Source organism: Lygodium microphyllum, chromosome 28, assembly GCF_053477565.2.
Source record: "Lygodium microphyllum isolate KBCC chromosome 28, Lygodium_microphyllum_v1.1.10, whole genome shotgun sequence".
Lineage (NCBI taxonomy): Eukaryota > Viridiplantae > Streptophyta > Polypodiopsida > Schizaeales > Lygodiaceae > Lygodium > Lygodium microphyllum.
In genome coordinates, this window is record NC_141162.1 from 125223159 (window position 1) to 125242790 (window position 19632).

The 19632-nt window shown below is 39.6% G+C and overlaps 1 protein-coding gene across 1 annotated transcript; it reads left to right on the top strand.

The window, feature by feature from the left end:
* Nucleotides 1–14277: 14277 nt before the first annotated feature.
* Nucleotides 14278–16141, top strand: LOC148011963 (cytokinin hydroxylase-like). The gene has a single exon (XM_087670286.1). The coding sequence runs from the start codon at nucleotides 14586–14588 to the stop codon at nucleotides 16008–16010; it is 1425 nt and encodes a 474-aa protein (XP_087526412.1). The 5' UTR covers nucleotides 14278–14585; the 3' UTR covers nucleotides 16011–16141.
* Nucleotides 16142–19632: the final 3491 nt, after the last annotated feature.

Genomic DNA, 19632 nt, shown 5'->3' on the forward strand with positions numbered 1-19632 from the left:
TATATCCACTAAATCCATCCAAGAGGGAATACAGCTCATGGCCTGCCCACTCTGTCCAACAGTTGGTATGTAAAAGGGATAGGAAAATGATCCTTCTTTGTCTTCGAATTGAGCTTTCGAAAGTCAACACATATTCGAAGTTTCCCGTTCTTCTTGGGTACTACCACAATGGGCGAAACCCATTCACTGTTAGCCACGGGATAGATGAACTCTACTTCAAGAAGTTTCAATAATTCGGCCTTCACCATAGCAGATTAAAATAGGATTCATCCGTCTTTGTCTTTGCCTTATAGGTTTGGCATCGGGCTCTAGGTCAATGTGATGTTGGCATACTGTGGGATCAATCCCCTTTAGGTCTTTATAGGACCAAGCAAACACGTCTAAGTTCTCCTTTAGTAGGTCTCGCAAGACCACCAATTCTTCTTCTGGAAGATTAAGACCCACTTTCAAGTGACGTTCAGTACCCTCAGCATCCAAGAACATTACTTCTCTTTCACCTTCCACTTCACGGATAAATCACAGATTGCTTTTGGGTAGAGGTCTGACTCTTTCAAAAGAGTCGTATCCTCGTCTGATGTCCCACTAGAACCAGTTTCCTCCTTCTGAACAGATGATTCATTCGTCTGTTTAGGTTGCTGGAAGGGTATCAGAGCTTTGTTTGCTTTTGTTTGAGTGGTGACCTCTTCAGGACTCAAGGCTTCATCTTCAGAGGATGCATCCAGGAATGTCACATAGCACGGACATGCTAGAGGCCGTGGCTTTGAGGGCTTCGCCTTTTGTTGGGGCAGGGGGTATCATCATCATCTTTTCTTTGGACTGAATAGTCAGGACGATAGGAGCCACTAGTTAACTTAATTTTTATGCTTTTAATCCATTGCTTATACAGATTCTGCATACTTTGTGGTCCATTGATCAACCGAAACGGAACCATGGTCATTCCATCTAGCACCCGGAGAGATTCGGTCTCTGAGGTCTCTATAGGGACATCAACAAGATCATCCTCTATCAAAGGGAATTCTTCATCTGCACTTTCATAACCTGCTTCATTTTCTTCCTCATCATTTTCATCATCTTCCTCTGAAGGCTCTCTCTTTGCTTCTGTAGAGGCTCTATAGGAGAAGAACACATCTTCTGCCTCTGCATGCGCTTCTGCTTCTGTCACCAGTTCTGACTCCGCTTCTGCCTCCAACTCTGTATCTGTTATTGTCTCTGTAACTATCTCTGTATCCGCTCTATCTCTGTTCTGTAGCCGCTCTGTCTCTGTACTAACTCTGCTTTGTAACTGTACTGTCTCTATACTGACTCTGCTCTGTCTCTGTAACTGTCATGTAACAGGGAGAACAGTACATCCATGCTTCTATTTCACTGTCAGAGGTGATTTCAAAAGTTAATTCTAGTCGAGGCAGGAGATATTCTCCCATGGACAAGGATTTTACTTCCCTTGGTAGTTGGCTTACAGTGCCCACTGTTAGGGACTGTGCCTTTGTTTTCTTAGGAAAGATTTGCTTAACAGCTTCTTCATCTCGTGATGTACCATCTGTTGCCTCATTAGAGGAGTCAGTTATGACTTCAATGGATATGGATCCATTGCCTTTTTGCGATCCATATAGTTTTAACACTGCTTTATTGGGTCCTCTTCCTAGGGTTAGGGTTCCTTTGAACCAATCTGTCCTGGCTCTTGCTTCAAAAAGCCAAGGTCTTCCCAACAGCAGAGGGTATGAGGTCCCATAAGAATTTGGTTTGACCACCAAATATGTCAGCCAATAGTCTCTTCATGCAAGGGTTGTTTTTACATATTGGAGGATGCCCAACGGTTTGACTCTACTTTGGTCTGCCAATCGGATAAGCCACTGTGTAGGTTGAATTCCTTGCAACCCTAAGTCCTTCACTGTGACATCCGTCATTATGTTTACTGATGAGCCTCCATCAATCAATGCATCTGAAATGAAGCATCCTTCTATCCATATACTAATCTATGGGGTTCCACAATCTAGGAAGGCATTGGCCACATCTACTTCCTTTACAGGCTCCGAGGCCTTATTGGTCTTGGCTGCTGTTGAAGGAGTGATCCTTAGTCCACGCCTTCTTGTCAAGATGCTTTTGAATCTCTTTCGATAGCTGAGAGACAACATCAGCAACTGCCGAAATGTTAAGTTTGGTTTAAAAGTGTCTAGGTCTTTGACCAAGTCATAATCTTTGATAGGATCCACAGGCTTCTCCAGCCGGTTGGGAAATGGGGCTACATCCATTTTCATCTTTCCTTTTTCTACTAACAATTGCTGCATCGACACTTCTTTTGTTTTTGGAAGTACTTCTGTATCATCTATCTCTTGGGTCTTTGGTCCTGTCTCTGGGACTGTCTCTGTATCCCTCTGTAGCATTGTAGTGCTTTGTACTGTACTATTCTGTTATGTACCACTCTGTCCCTCTATAGGTAGGTTTAACTTCACAGTCTTGGCAGGAGAGTCATTTCCATTCTGAACCACTGGTTTCTTCTTCTTGGTGCACATAATAGCAGCAACTTCTAACTCTACCAAATTGAAAGTAGACTCTTGTACCTTCTGTTGGCTATCAGTGGCATTGGCCTTTACAAAGGCTGGACTGGGATAGTCCTTTGCAGTGTGGCCTTCTTCTTTGCATTGGCTGCATAAGGGCTTGTAATCCATTGATCTTCTAGGATTTGGACAATTTGGGGAGATATTTCCCTTTTCTCCACACCTATAACATTCCACCTCTGATCTCTGACCACCGCCAGACTGTCGTCCTCTGTGACTTTGAGAGGGAAACCTCCTTGGACCGAAATTAGGACCAAACTCTCTAGGCTTGGGTCCAATATCCTGTGTTGTCATTTTGGATTCTAGCAAGTTGAATCTTGCATTTTCATCCTTCTGTATTTGTTCATGCATCTCTTTCAGAGAGCAAATATCCTCTGTATGGTTTTTCCGCAAATAGTAGGAACAGAAGGCTCCAAGAATGGTTGGTTTTGGGGTACATTCAGTGGCTAAATGTCCCGCTTGATGGCACTTTCCACACCAGGTATTAGAGCGCATCACATCTCTTCCAGCTCCTGCAGGAGTGGATATATTGGCAGTATTCACCTTCAGCGTCTGTAGCTGCTCTGTAATCACATCCAAAAGCTCTTTCTTGATACTTGCAACTGAGTTGGATAAGTAGCTTTTCAGATTTTGACCTCCTGAAGTGCTTGTGGTAGGATTTTGGGAAGCTTGTGTAATTATTGCATACACTGGTTGGGTAGATCTAGAAGGTCCTCTGTTATGGCCCTGATTCAGAGCTCCTGTTGAGACTTGGGGTTGTTGATTCCAGTTGGTAGGGTTCCACTGTTGTTGAGTCACCATTGGAGGAACTGTTTGAGGCCACTGTTGTTGTGGTTGAACCATCATTTGAGGCAGTGTTTGCATCTGGGGATAGGGGTAGGGAACTGTCCCTAGGACTGCATTTGATGGGTATACCATTCCAGGCGTATGAGGGGGTAAGACTCCTCTTCCTGGAGTCATTGACAGCCTTGCTTCAACTTCGTCATACAATCTTGCACCTTCCACTGCATCTTGTAGATTGATTGGTTTTCTCAAATCCACGAACTTGCAAACTTCTGGTTGTAGGCCCTTGAGAAACACTCCTTTTTGGATTCCTTCATCCAAATGATGATTAGTCCATCTCTTCAGGATGGATTCCATTCATGAGACATAAGCTTCTACTCTTTCTCCAGAGGACTGACTTAGGTTCATGAACTCCTCTCGCATGCGCTCTTCAAAACCTTCTTGCCTGAATTTAGTGAGGAAGGCCAACTTCAAGTCGTCCCATGTGCCAAAAGTTCCTGCTGCTTGTCTCTCATACCACTGAAATGCCATGCCCTTGAAAGTGACGGGGAATATTACTAACCAATGCTCAGGGGTTCTGGCATTGTTAGCCACACATGCTATCATAAACTCTACTACATGAAGATCAGGGTTTTCATTGTACTCTCCCTTAAAAACTGGCAATGGGACTACATTTGCTGGCCTATCATCAAGATTTCCAGGACGAATCTGACTAGGAAGGGACCTTGAGTTGCCATGGGGACTTCTGTAAAGAGTGCTTTTAGGGCGTCAAAGGAGGCTTCTGCTGCGAGCTCGTTCTCAGCTTTGATTTTTGCCTTCTCTCTTCTCACGTACCTCTCGACTCGTTCCAATGCTTGCCTCTTTATTGCGTCATTCATCAGGGGGTTGACTTCAAACAGTTGGTCTGGACTCAACATGATAGTGTCAGAGGGGCTTCAGTTTCTGATAGATTCTCTGGCCAACATCTCCTCTACTTTCTTCTTCTCAATATCTCTGAATTCTGCTTTCAAACCACTATAGAGGGGAAGATATTCTGTTCTGAAAGTATCAAAACTCATTCTTCTTAGGATTGTTATTGCGTCATTATAATAATGCCAGCTTCTAAGGGTTTCAACAGTGTATGTTGTGAAAAACACTCAGTCTACCAACTTCTAGTGGGTTGCTAATTGAACAAACAGAAGATTATCAGTGCACCAAGCATCCCATGTATCTTGCTGTTGAGCATCTGTGAACAAATTCCAACTCTTTCCCTTCTTGTCTTCGTGAACCTCTACAAACCACAACTCCTGAAGCTTCTTCACAATCTCCCACTTGATGATGTCTGGAAACTTCTCAATGAATGCCAAATCTTCCATGGATGATCATTCTCTCTGTTTTTGCTCTTTAGTTTGTTCCCAAACAGTTTGCCACTAAGATACAAGTTTCTGCTACTTCAAGAGGAAGAGGAAACAATCCACCACATAGAGCATGCATCATGATGGTGATATGTTTCCGCCATTGTGAGATGAACTTCTTGTGGATAGTGGCTTTGATAATGAGAAATTCTAACTCTTCAGTGGAAGAAGGAACTTTACAAACATCCATTGAATTCTTCTCTTCTTGGCAATGCCATTTCCTTCGTTTTCAGCCTCTTCTCATGCTTGTTGACGGCAAGTTTCCCAAGTTGTGCACAAAAAACATGGAGCCCCAAGAGGAAAACCAAGGAAAAGGGAATTCTCTTGCAAGAAAATCTATCTTGTAACATCAACAAGCTTTTATTTCATTCTTTTCATCAAAACAAAGAAAACAACAATTCTTCATACAACATCATAGTAGATTTCTCCCACGGATTTGATAGAATCAACCATAATCTTCAATATCTTCACAAAATCCATCAATAGAACAAAGAACACAAAGAATACACCATCTTTGAATGGAAATCAATCACATATTATTATTCTTCAATATCTTCATAGTTCTGTCTCTCAATCTCTCATATGCAGTTACACTGTTTTGATAGAATTGACTATCTCTAACTCTCTCTCTCTCTCTCTCTATCAATAGTACATCATATCCTCACTACAATGCTCTCATAATAATCCTCAATAATCCTTCTTAGGTCGTGGATGTACCTCCCAAGAGGTATGTCTAATATGAAGAGTCACCAGAGCCACTACAGTGTCTTTTCACAGCTCACTACTGTCACTGTCACTTAGTCTTCTCTTCAGTCTTCAGTAGCTGTTTTTTCCACTTGTTTTAGCTCTTTTGAACTTAGATTCATCATTTCCAAAGGTTAGAAAACTTTCTCAAAGTCACACATACATTCTACAGAACACCTATAGAAGGTTTACAGAATAGTCACAGTACATCACCAGAACAACTACAATACAGTTACAATACAGAGACAGAGCAGAGAGAGAAGCTCTACAGAGGTCTATAGAGGGTTACAGAAGGTCATCAAAACCTCATAACTCATACTCAAACCATTCCAAACTATCAAAAACTATTCAATAGGCTTTCAAAAGATCTCAATCTTCATCAATCATCAATCCATGCTTCATACAGAAGATAATCAGAATAAAACAGAAGCTGTACAGAAGGTATAGAGAACCAATCAGAACCTATCAGAACATCACAGAACCTCATATCTCCACTGAGAATCATCATGAACTTCTAAAACATAATCAATATCATCCAAAACACTCTCAAATACTTTCATTACAACCATACATCACTCTAAATCTATCAAAAATCAATCATTCAGTCCTCAAAAACAACAAAAATCAGATTCAGTCTTTTTCCACTCTCAACAAAGCAAAATGAAACACTAGGAATAGTAGCTATTGGGGTGCAGCATCTTTTGACGGAAGGAAATTTGGCTTGACAATGAATGAGATTGTGAAAGTTGTGTACACATTGCGACAAGTTGAGATGTTGGATTATTTACAACTCCTTCATTTCATATCGATTCATAAATATTATCTATATTCTATAGTCAAGGAGGCACTGCTTGATACGATGAAGTAGACAATATGGCAGTGTTGATTTATGAAGACATATCAACATGTAGAAATTTTTCACTATTAGGATTGTCATTTTGTGATTCAATCAGGGCTCCAAAGTAACATGTTACAGTCATATTGCATTTCGAATGAAGCAATTGTGTTGGCATTAATATATGGCAGCCTAATAGACACAATGACGACGAAGATTACGAGCAAGATAACAGCTTTAATGACAAATGTTGACATGGCAACCGAGAAGGATTTGCGAAGGGTGATGGTTCTGCATTGAAACGAGGAGTTGAGAGAGTAACTTGATGTGTTTGACCATATTTTAGGGCGATCAATTAGATTGTTTGGCAAATTTCTTCTATGTAGCATGAAATCCCAAAGGAGGTGGCAGCCAACATATCTAATCGAGAGTAGGCAGCATGTATCATCAATATTATATTGTTTAAGCTTTTTGAAAACACTACAATTATAATATCTGAGGCAACAATTCCTGATTTTGGAAAGGTGGATGTGCAAAATAAGATGTTTGCAAACTATCAAGGTATTCGAGGGGATCTTGCCATGCATAGATAATGTTGGATCTAGAGCAAAGCATAGTAAACCTGAGGATTATGTTATTTATTCTGAAGCACAACATTACTCTCTTTCAATATTTCTCAATAAAGAAGCTAGGAGTGCATAATTAACACGAGATCCTCACTATCAAAACCAAAAAGCTCATTAGATGAAAGCACTGATTATAGAAGAAGTTGAGAGTATGTAATTGAATCCATACGTGAAATTTCTAGCATCATGATTCTTGACGTAATTATTGACATCAGGATATCGAAAGCTTTTCTTAAGATTTTCTTTAGAGGAAAAAGCATCGACCTTTTGTGAGCTGCGTACTCCAAATTGGGAAGGGAGGACAACAATAACCAACATGGCCAAATGAGTTTAAAAAGGGGTGGCTATTGAGCACAAGGGGGAGGAGGAGCCATACTGCAATCGGAGCTGATTTTGGAGGAGAGATCACCATGTGATCTCTCTCCCACCTTCGTCCTCATCATCCTCACACCCCTACCTGCCTGCCTTGCCTCTCGACTGCCTTCCCCACCTGACATTAATATCGATGCCCTAATTGGAGATGATTCCGCGGAGTCGAATTGGTGTCATGTATGCTCTGTTGATTATGGCAAGCTTGACTCCCTGGATAGCATCTCTTCTGCAACTATAACAAACGATGATGTTGATGATGATTGGGACCTTTGTTAGTGTCGCCCCTTATGAAATATGCTATTATGCTGTCATAACGGTACTGTAGTGACAAGATGTTTCTTCTAAGAAAAAGAGCAACAAGGTGATTCTTGTATGAAATTTTACTTTTACTTAAGCATTTTAGACTTGTTAATAGTTCATTTAGCTAAGCTATGTAAATGTCACAAGGTAACGAACTTTTAATCCATCACCTCTTTTATGCAAATCCATGGCATATTACTCACACTTGTGCGTCCAAGATTTGAAGATCTTTTGAGAAAAGATATATTGAGCTTATTTTAAACTATCCTTTGAGTGCATCGAAACAAGAATTCTTTGTATTAGATCTAGTTTTATGATGTATTGTGAAGAGTGAAATCCTTCTATTCTCACTTCGCCTTACCATGCCCACATATGTATTTGAATGACTGTGAAACCTAACCATTCCTTTTTACTCTAAGTATTTACCTTGAGTTGAGTACTCTTTATCATCCTTTGCTGCAATCCCACAAAGTGTCTCTGCGATGAGCGACTTTTGCGAACTCCCACGCGTATTCCGTGCAACACCGTGAGGATGGTTTGGTGAACTTAGGAGGCCCGGATAGAACCCTAAAGCTTGTATCGAGCCCATTCTAGGTCCTGATAATATGTTAGGAGTTTTAAAATCATTTCACATATCAGTTGAAACAGAATATATCATGTGTCCCTTGCCTATATGGCCCTTTCTGTATCTAAGACTAAAGTTTAATTGATGAATCATTTGTTCATTGTCTCCAAGATCGCTCACACATTTTGTCACACAAATTTTACCCTAATCTAGATACCAAGAGATAAGGGGAAAGCACATAACTAAAAATCTAACTTTTGATATGCTTTTAGCAAGAACTCAAACATAGGAAAAACAAGGCCAAACACTAGGAGGACTTCAATATATATATTGACGAATGTATACTACAGATCTTGGTAAGATTTTGGATAGTTTTACTATTGTTACATAGAGATTTGCAAGGTCAAAGGACTTTGATTAGAATTAGCAAAAAAGGACTTGGCTTGACTGGGGTGCTATCTCTTGCATGGTAAGTACTAAAGCAAAGGGATTTTGTGGAAAGATTTAGATGTTTCTTTTCCTATTACTGCAAGTAAAAGAATACAAGGATTTTGTGTTCATTATAAAAGAATTTTGAAAATTTTCTCATGGAACTTACAATTATTTAGGCATATTTGATTTAAGTGTGTTGACTTATTTTAAGATTTTAAATACACTCTGATCTAGTGAAAGGTGTGTAGGCATAATTCCTGACTTCAGGAAATGCAACATCTCATCATAATATGAATCAGGGTCAAGCACCTGAATCTCAAAAAGTTCAGCATCACGTAACTGATCATAAAGTCCTGCTTCAGACTCATCAGTTTGCAATCTACTTAGATAATCACCAATGGCATGCTCTTTTCCGAGGGTGTAAACAACCTTAAAATCAAACTCTTGCAACAATAGCATCCATCTAGACAATCTACCTGTCAATTTAGGCTTGTTAATCAAAAACAACAATGCTTGATGATCCACATGGAAAACAACCTAATTTTTCTATAAATAGTGCTTAAATTTCTACACCGAGAAGACCATTCCAAGTGCTTCTCTTTCAGTGATAGAATAGTTCCTTTCAGCAGCACTCAATCTCCTCTTGCATAATAAATTGGTTTGTACCGCCCCAGCACTTTATATTTCATAAGAACAGCTCCCATAGCCAAATCAGATGCATCAACAAAATATGGAAAGGTAAATCCCATGCTGGAGATTGCAAAATTGGAGCCACTACCAATATCTTTTTCAAAATACTAAAAGCTCTCTCCTTCTTCCCTCCACACAAAGTGCATCCCTTTCTTTGTGAGATTTGTAAGAGGAGAACAAATATGTGGCATGTACCTTAAGTATCTGCTATGCCACTTAATCTGCCCCATAAACCTCATAATTTCTTGCACATCACTTGGAGCCTTAGCCTTCTGAACAACTACAATCTTCTAAAGGTCTATACTCAATCCCTCTTCAGACAAGATATGACCTAACAACACACCTCTTTGGCTGCAAACACTGACTTCAAAGGATTTAATGACATGCCAAACATTCTGCATCTCTGAAAGCATAGTTTGAGGTGTTTTAAGTGTTCACTTTTGCTACCAAAAACACAAAGATCATCAATGAATACTCTCATAAAAGTTGTTAAATATGGTTCAAATGTTTTGTGAGTAGTTCCTTGAAACTCAAGCGATTCGTTTTTCAACCTAAAGTTCACAACTATGCTAACATAAGCTCCCCACTCTATAATGAAAGCTGTCTTATCCATATCTTCGAGATGCATCCTTATATCATTATATCCCAAAAAACCATCTAGGAAATTGTACATGTCATGATCTGCTACATCATCCAAAAGAGAATTAGTAAAAGGAATGGGGAAGGGATCAGTGATAGTAGCTGCATTTAATTTCATGTAATCCACACAAATGCTAATCTTCCCATTCTTCTTTGACACTACAACAATAGGAGATAACCAAGTAACCTCATTAATCGATTTGATAAACCCAACTCTCAAAAGCTTGTCAATTTCTTCCTTGGCCTATTTGGCATAATTAGGATTCATTGTATGCCTCTTTTGATAAATAGGCTTAGCATCCTTTTTCAAGTTTATCATGTGCTGACACACAACTAGATCAAATCCTTTCATATCTGTATAAACCCAAGTAAAAATATCTTGAAACTCTCTGCACAACTGAATTAGACCTTGCTTGAAATTATCTTCCATAAAAATACTAACCTTGATGGGTTTAGGCTCACCTTCTATATTCAGGTTAACCTCTTGAACCTCATCTTCAATCACTCTTGCCGATCTTCTCATTATATGCTCATATCTTAGTTTAGCTTGAACAATAGCCTTCAGTACTTCTTCATCCAATGTACTAGAACTGTCCATAAAACTTTCCATACCAGTTTGTTGTTTGTTAGGTATTTCTTGCTAAGAAACTTCAGGATAAGTTATATTGTGGTCCTGAATTAATTTATTCTGCTCATTTCCAGACATGTCCTGAAATATAGGCTACTCCTAATCTTCAGGAAGACCTTTCAAATTCCTGAACAGTTTGTTGTTGATAGACTGCATTTCCAACCATATTGGGCTACTTCTGATACTCTTCTATAATACCATCAACATCTATTTCAAAAAGTTGAACCATAGAAGGATTTACTTGAAGAAATAATTCCTCCTCATCATCTTCCACTTCATCTGCAAGGTTAATAGTTTGGGCTACTGCAAGTCTAGAGGAACTCTTCAAAATAACCTTATTCACTGTGGATAACCTGATTTCCTTAAGTCCTTTTGGGATGCACACATAGTCATTTCCCCAATCCTGCTTGAGTTTAGCCAGTCTAAACCACAGTCTTCCCAAAAGCATTGTATAGGAATCCCCAATTTCTGAAATTCTCAAAACCACAAAATTGACCCTAAACTTCAGGCTAGCTACTCGAATTTGTTGATTTCTAAGAATACCCAAAGGCTCTAACCTCCTTTGGTCTGCCATCTGGACCTGAAATCGGGCTGGTAATAATAGCTCCTTTTGTTAGTTACCAAATATGTATGTTCATGAAGTATGTTAACTCTTGAACCTCTATCCAAATCATCATACTTACTACCTGCATACTCAACTTGAATGGTGGGTACTTGATAATCCGCCACTTCTTGTTAGTTTGGTACAACTGCTTGATAGTCAGGAACTATTTGATCCTGAAGTGCTATACTTTCAAGAACTTCTTGTAACTTCTCTCTAATCTTCAGGAGTAACTTCTCCCTAAATCTCGGTATTAGATCCAAAATTTTCTCCAAGGTTAAATGCAAAGAATACTTTGCTAAAGCTTGGAATAGCTCTTCTGAGCCTCCTTGTTGTAAATTTTCAACAACTATGCTATCACGAAACTGCTTCTGATCATCAGGAGACTGATTCTACTATTCAAGAACATACTCCTGATATTCAGGAAATGCTCCTGCAGAGGTCAAGTTTCTTCCAAACCTGAATCCCCTACATCATCACTCGATCTGCTTCACGTTTTTTAGCAAGTGTTTGCATCTTTCTCACCTCCTTTGTTGCCTTTTTCCTTATCTTCTCTTGTTCCTACCAATCAAGCTTCATACCAACTTGACTTCTAGTTACTGCTAAGACCATTGGTTCCCCTTGACATTCCTCTATTTCAAGACAATTAGAACAATCACAATGAACATGCATACTTGCAGCATTAATGTTACATGACACCTCCTTTGCCTCTTCTTGAACCTTCTCTTGTTGAATTTTCCTACAGCCAATAGTTTCTCTACCATTAGGGACTTGCCTTTTTTCATCTTGATCAGGTAACTCTATAAGGACTGCTGCAACCGGGGCAAGTGGATGCTGTTGATGAGATGCTCCTACAGGTCTTCCATCATGGTGAGACCTTGCTACTGGCATTCCTCTCTCACTCCTATGCCTTGCCCAAATCTCATAGTTTGGTCCAACAAAGTGTCCTTGACCTCCACAATAGTGGCATGCTCTCATTTGGATAGTTTGCTGCTGTGCCTGAAAATTTTTCCAAGGCTGTCTAGCTTGCATTCTTGTAGGTCCTCTGAATTGTCTCTATGGTATGGTGTCAGGAATAATCTGATTTACTACAACTGGTTGAATAGGTCTTGGTCTAGCCTACATCATTGGCATCTGTTGTGCCATCTTGACATTAGGATTATACCAACAAGTCCTAGTTTCATGGCCCTTTCTCTGACATATTCACAATTCTTTTCCTTGTTCTTACTTTCAGAAATACCCAAATCTTTTAGCTTTTTTTTTATCATTTTATCTAACTTGCTATCCTATGATTTCTTCTTATCTTTATCCTTTGCTTTCTTCTTTTTGGTCATAGCTAATCCTGATTTCTTCTTTTTCTTCTTATGCCTCCTCTTGCTAGAGTTATCCTCATCCGAGTCACTTGAATCATCATCTAAATCTGAGTTGTAATCGCTATCTGTGTCTGAATCTAATTCTAAATCTGCATTAGAATCTTATCAGTCTAAAGAGTCAACATCTTTATTGTTCTTAGATCTAGAGGTACCAAGTCTCTTTTCGACTCTCATAGCTGCCCTAATCAATTTATTCAATGGATCATTCTGACCCATCTCAACATTGGAAATGGGATTTCGAATCTTACCTTTCAAGCCCTTCATAAAGTAGGTGATTTGCATCTCCACTGAAGATGTATTATCAATAGCCAGCCTGTTCAATAGGTTCCAGAATTTTAGGGCATAGTCCTTCACTAACATAGTCTTTTGTTTGATCTTCTTGATCTTCCTTAAAATATCTCCCGAAGTTGTCCTTGCGGAACATGCCTAAAAATGTTTTTTTTAAAGCATCATATGAATTGAGGGCTGCCATACCATAACTTGCAAACCAATCCATAGCCTTTCCCTGGAAGGTTGCAACAAATTGTTGCTTTTTTACTTGATCCCCGTACATTTGGTTGAATCCACTTGTTGTCCACCTAGTCTCAAACTCGGCCACATGACAATCAGGGTCTTCTTTTTTCTTTCTTGAAAACTTAGAGGCTCTAACATTTAGGTTAGCAATCTGATTTGGATTCATTATATTCGGCTTATGAGGCCTCCGCAATGGCGGTAGAGGATTAAATTTTAAAGATTTCTTAGATTGAAGGGTTGTAGCTCTCAGTGAAACTGATCTCCCAAGCACTATAGGTTGCAGCCTTTTAAGTGCTTACTTAGGAGGAGTTTCTCGATCTTTAGGTGGTAATGATGGTTCCTCATCTTCTGAAACATTAGGTGAAACTTCAAGAGTCAGAGGAGTTGGAAAAGATTCTTTAGAAATAGCATGAGAATTATAAATGGTTGTTGTACCCCCCTAGAGGAATCCACATCCTAATCACCCTAACTATCAAGTATAGCCTATTCTTCATCCAGCCTGCCTAATGTTGCAAAAACCTCTGCATCATTAAGAAAAACTTCGCGTTGTTGCTGCCTTGCTAATGCCTCGCTTAGTTCTCGTGATCTGCTCCTAGTAAGAATAGGGTTGAAATGATAAGGGTAATTGCCTAACATAAATGTTGCCCATAAAAGGGCCTGATTCCAATTTCCAAGCCCCGTAGTACCGTTCTTAGTGTAATACATCGTTTTCATGCCGAGTGCACATGAAAACGAGTGAAGCAGCAGCTGCAATGGCAACGTGGCGTGAATCTCGTAAATAGATGGTCCAGATTCCTATGAGCAGTCCTATTAGACATAACTCGTTACGGGACCGAGATGTGGACATAAGTGACTCGTTAATGATTTTTTCTTAAGACGCGCTTAATGAGGCCCCTCGACGTTGATCGGTGAATATAAGTTATTTTGTTTTATCGTGAGGAACCAACTGGCACTATGCTTTCAATTTATCAAATATCAGGATGTCGTGATCTGTGACAGCGTGAAGCCCGTGTAGGGCGGTGCGCAAAAGGCAATGTGGCGTGAAGCATGGTCCAGACTGTCGTATTGGACATAGCTCGTTACGGGACAGGGATATGGACATGAGTGACTCGTTAATAAGTTTTTCTTAAGACGCGCTCAACGAGGCCCCGACGTTCACCAGTGAATATAAGTTATTAAGTTTCATTGTGAGGATTCAGGAACCAACTGGCAGCGCTGCAGCCTGCTATACTATCAAGTTTCAGTGTGTCGTGAGATGTGAAGGCGTGAAGCCCGTGTGTTGTTTTCTCAATGCGAAAAATAGTAGAATACGGAGCATATGCATATGTTGGTTTGCTGATGAGTGCTCCCAGCCCCGGAGCACGTGCTACCCACTATAAAATTTACAAGCTCCAGTCTTCCCCTTCGCTTGCAAATCGGAGCACTCCTGGGTGTGGGTGCATCTGTGAGCGTGTACGGGAGTGTGTGGGCTGGGCGTGTACTCTGTGTCTGTATATGATTGAGTTGCTGCTGGTGTAGCCTCCCCTGCCGCCACCATGTTTGTCACTGTAGCCGTGATGACGGTGAGCCTTTGCGCCTATGTCACCTTGGCCTGTCGCCTGGGCTACACCCCCCAACTCACACTCGCCCTCTTAGCCGCACTGCCCATCCTCGTCTACAAACACCTCTCTGCTTTGAAGATGTCCCTGTCCTCTTTTCGCCTCGCCACCTTCTTCAAAATGCATGGGCCTACCGCCTTTCTTCTGCTGCGAGAGAAGCTCTCCAAAGGTGACGAGACCTTCCCCATCGGCAAGTACAACCTTGTGGTCTTCAACCTCAACGTCGTCAAGCACTGCTTGGTGCAGAATGCCTCCAACTATGACAAAGGGGGGCGAGCTGCCAGGCTCATGGGCGAGGTCGTGGGACCTCGCGGCATTCTCGGCGCCCTCGATGAGGATGACCACCTACCCTCCCACCAAGTTTTGAACCCGCACACTAAGCAAGCCGAGAGAATTCAAGCCTTTGAGGACCTGGTCCTCGAGGAGACGGACAAGAAGCTCAGAGAATGGAAAGAGATGGTGGCTAATGGGAAGGCCACCCATGAGGTAGACCTGTACATGGATTTGAATGAAATTTTCTTCAAAGTGCTCTACAAATTCGCATTTGGGATAGAGTTGAGCATGGAAAAATTCCACCATGTGCATCACCTGGTGTCCAAGCTTGAGAGATACTCGGCGGTGGTGGGGTTTGTCCCTGCCAAGCTATTACCACTCTACAAGCTCTATCGAAGTGATGTGCGAGCTCTTATAAGAGGCCTCAACAAAGTGGTGGAGGAAATCATCAAGGAAAGGGGTGCAGGATCACCCCTATCAGAATTGCAAGAGGCTATAGCAAGCGTGGATAGTGTGCAATTGCATGATACAGTGAAAAATTTATTGTTCGCGGGGGCAACGACAGCAGCCAATGCACTGGGGTGGGCGGTGCATTTGGTGTCCAATGACCTAAAGTGGGGCGAGAGGGCAGCTAGGTCAACAAGGGCCAAGGACCTTAACTTTTTCAAAAATGTGTGCCTAGAGACAAATCGAATGTACCCACAAGCCAATGTGATAACAAGGCGAGCAAAGGGTGATGACTATGTGGAGGGTTATGGACCCATCCCCAAGGGGAAAGTCCTAGTCATCCCCATCATTGCGCTACACTATCATCCAATTTACTATAAGAATGCACACGTGTTCAACCCGGACCGTTGGGCGGAGGGCCAAAAACTACCACCACTCATGTCCTACATTCCCTTCACGGCAGGGCCGCGACAATGTATCGGGCAAAGCCTCTTCAATCGGGCGGGGCCACCACTATTGATGCGTCTCTACGACACCTTCTCCTTCGAACCATTACACAGCCACCCAACACCCAAGTGGCCCAATGCTGTGCTACCCCCAAATGCTGGTGGCTTTAGGATGCTCATCCACCCCATTGCTTAAAGGTTTAGAGCTATCAACCCCATGATCTCTTGTTTTATGTATGACACCCTTCTCCGTGTTTAGTATATACATGTGCACCTATATGTGTGCTTATGTGCACATTCATAGAATAGTGTTTCCTTTTATGGTAATCTCTCTCTCTCTCTCTCTCTCTCTCTCTCTCTCTCTCTCTCTCTCTCTCTCTCTCTCTCTCTCTCTCTCACTTTTATATTGAAATGTAGGAAACATAGTTACAAAGCTTTTGAGCAAATTGCATGTTTCTCCTCAGAAGATTCCCTAAGATTCTTTTAAAAACTTGAAGTTTAGTATTTTTGAACTAATCATGCATGTCCTAGAAATCACATGATATAATTTCTTATGGATGAGAAAAACACTTTTAAAAAGAGGAGTTATACTATGAAAAGCCTTCTTGTTTGTACCAAAATGAGCCATTTTGGATCCTTTTTTATTTTGCCCATAATTAAGATTTGATAAGTATAACAACATTGCGAAGAAATAATATGGTTGTCCTAAGTTTGGACCATAATACTAGCATATTCTCTAGTTACAAAACCTAATAAATAAGACATGACATGTATAACAAAGTCAAGGTACTCTCTAGTTTACAAAATAGAAAAGTTTAAGGAAAAATGTGAAATGTAGCTAGGTGACCAAATGTCGGTAATTTGTTTAGGAGGAAGCTCTATAATGTTTGGACGTGTGTAGAAATATTAGCCTCTTTAGTTTTCTAGATGTGCGAAGGCATAATAAAATAAAATTATGTTCCATTTACTAGATTTGGTTCCTATTTCTATGTTATGGTTAAAATAATGGCACAAGCAATACTTGTTTTGTTTCAATGAAGGTCTGAACACCATTGAACCAATGCTATTCAAATAAAGGATATATTAGAGTTCCATCTTCATCTATTTTGATATAGAAATAGAGGTTATTACACTTGATTTGGAAAACATGATGCTCTCTTGTATGAGAAGTATACCCCAAAGACAAGGCCAATTCTATGCCTTTGTATCTAGCCACTATTGTTGAATTAACACCTCATTGTCTATTTTATATGTACAAGTACCTCTTATGAGTATATGATTTACCTAAATGTCCATGAAATGCATATGAGTTTTAAAAATATGCATAAGGCATGATACATTGTGAAGTGCAAGCAAAGTACAACCTAAGGCAATGTGTGTATTATATCATAATAAAAACTATGATATTGTATATTGCAATAATGCAATGCTTTCTCCTTTGAACAATTGCACAACCACCCAAATGCCAATGGCTTTAGGATGTTCATCCACCCCAATGCTTAAAGGTATAGAGCCACAACCCCCATGATCTCTTGTTTTATGTATGAAACCCTCCTCTTGTTGAGTGTACATATGTGTACGTGTATGTGTGTAACCATAGAATAGTCTTTTCTTTTGACAATCAACTATGGAAATCTCTCTCTCTCTCTCTCTCTCTCTCTCTATGTTGAAAAGTAGGAAACATAGTTGCAAACCTTTTGAATGAATTATGTGTTTCTCCCAAGAAGATTCCCTATGCTTCTTTTGAAAACTTGAAAATTATCACTTTTAAATAAATGTAGAAATTAAAGCACTCATATTATTTAAAGTTGATAAAAAAACTTATTAATGTTTAACTTTCTAAAAATTTGTAAGATTATGTATTTCCAAATGAACTGAATTCTAGGTAATTATATATAATTTTGCACCCTCTCATTTGTCATTGCTCTTACATATATTTTTGTAGTTTTTATATATTAGCTAAATTTATGCTAGAATCTCAAGCTATTTAAATAATATTTCCATATTATTCCAAATTTTGTATCATTTGTAATATATGCACTTACTCAAACAAGTACTTGATTTGAAAAATATGAATTTCTCATCCATACTACATGTCCTAGAATTTAGATGATATAACTTCTTCTTGATGAGAAAAGCACTTTAAAAAAGAGGAGCTATATTGGCAATAGCCTTGTTGTATGCATTAAAATGAGCAGTTATGGATCGTTTTTTGCTTTTCTCTTCATTAAGCTTTAATACTTATAACATCATTGTACAGAAATAATGTGGTTGGTTGTCCTAAATTTGGACCATAATACTAGCATATTCTTTGATTAGAAAGACCAACAAGTCAGACATGATACATAGAATAAAGTCAAGGTACTCTCTACTTTACAAAAAGAAAGTTAAACTAAAAAGGTGGAAGGTATCGTGGTGACCCAATGATGCTAATTTATTTAGGACTAAGCTCTATAGTATGTAGATGTGTGAAGAAATAGAAACCTTAGTTTTCTAGATGTGCCAATACATAATTAAATAGAGCTCTATCACCTTTACTTGCTTTAGTTCCCATTACGATATTATGGTTAAAATAATGGTACTACTACCAAAAGATCTATTCGTTGTTTTATTTCAATAAAGCTTTGAACACCGATTCAAATCAATGCTATCCAAATGAAAATAGTACATGAAACAATATATTAGAGTTCCATCTTCATAAAAGATAGAGGATATTGCACTTGATTGGGAAAATATGATGCTTTATTGTTTGAGAAGTAAACCCCAAAGCAAGATAAACTCTATGCCTTCTTATTTAACCACTATTGTTCAATTAGTACCTCATTTTTTATATGTGCTATTACCTCCATCACAGTGATGGATTCTTGCACAGGCTCCACAGAACTATATAGACCTTTCTTGTTGGTCATGTGACGGGAGGCGCTACTATCCAATACCAATGAGTTCATGTTAGATATTTCTTGTGTCGAGGAACACACTTCCTCAATGGTTGCCATGGATAACTCCAACTCTACTTCAACCATATTGGTGGCTGTCTCCTTCTCTTTAGTCTTCATGGTGCCACTCTTTTCATACATCTTCTTGACATGCCAATATGCAATTGTATGTCCTTTCTTCTTGCAGTAGAAGTAATCTCCTTGAAACTTTTTTTTACCTTTCTTCTTTTTGTCACAGTTGGTAGAGGAACCACCTTTTTCTTTCACATTGGCAAAGAATGCAACATCACCACTGTTGTTAACTTCTCAAGCTTTAAGCCTCAACTCCTCCTCCATCAGGAGTATACAAAATTCCTTAGACATCAAATACTGGCGTCTCACCTAAGTGTTTAGGGTAGTTACCCATCCATCAAACTTTGGTGGATGAATTCCAAAGACACCTCCAAGCTAGCTCCTCACTAATCTTTTGTATCCTAGTGCCAGCCCCATCAGCACATGCGAATTCTTGATCCGAGTGATAAATGCTTCAATTGTCTCTTCTTTAATAAACTTCTCTACTACTAGTTGATTCTCCAAGTTCTAAATCCTTGTTTGATTTTGTATTTTGTACTGACTCCTCATCAATGCATTTCAAGTCTTTGATGCCTTGGTTGTATGCTGATGAATCAAGATCAAAACAATGTCAAAACAACTTATAACTAAGATGCACAATGCATTTTTATTCCTTCATTTCCAAGCTCATAAAAAAATTGCATTTGGAGGAATCATAACAGTCAAATTTGATGGGTCAAGGGGGTCACTTGTGATTATGGGTCAGTCCCCAGCACCGTCTCGAGAAGCTCATAAGAATTAAGCATAGTTGTGATTTTAAACTTCCACAAA

Excerpts from the sequence above, each read along its gene's own strand:
- LOC148011963 (XM_087670286.1), top strand. The coding sequence starts at position 14,586 with ATGTTTGTCACTGTAGCCGTGATGACGGTGAGCCTTTGCGCCTATGTC.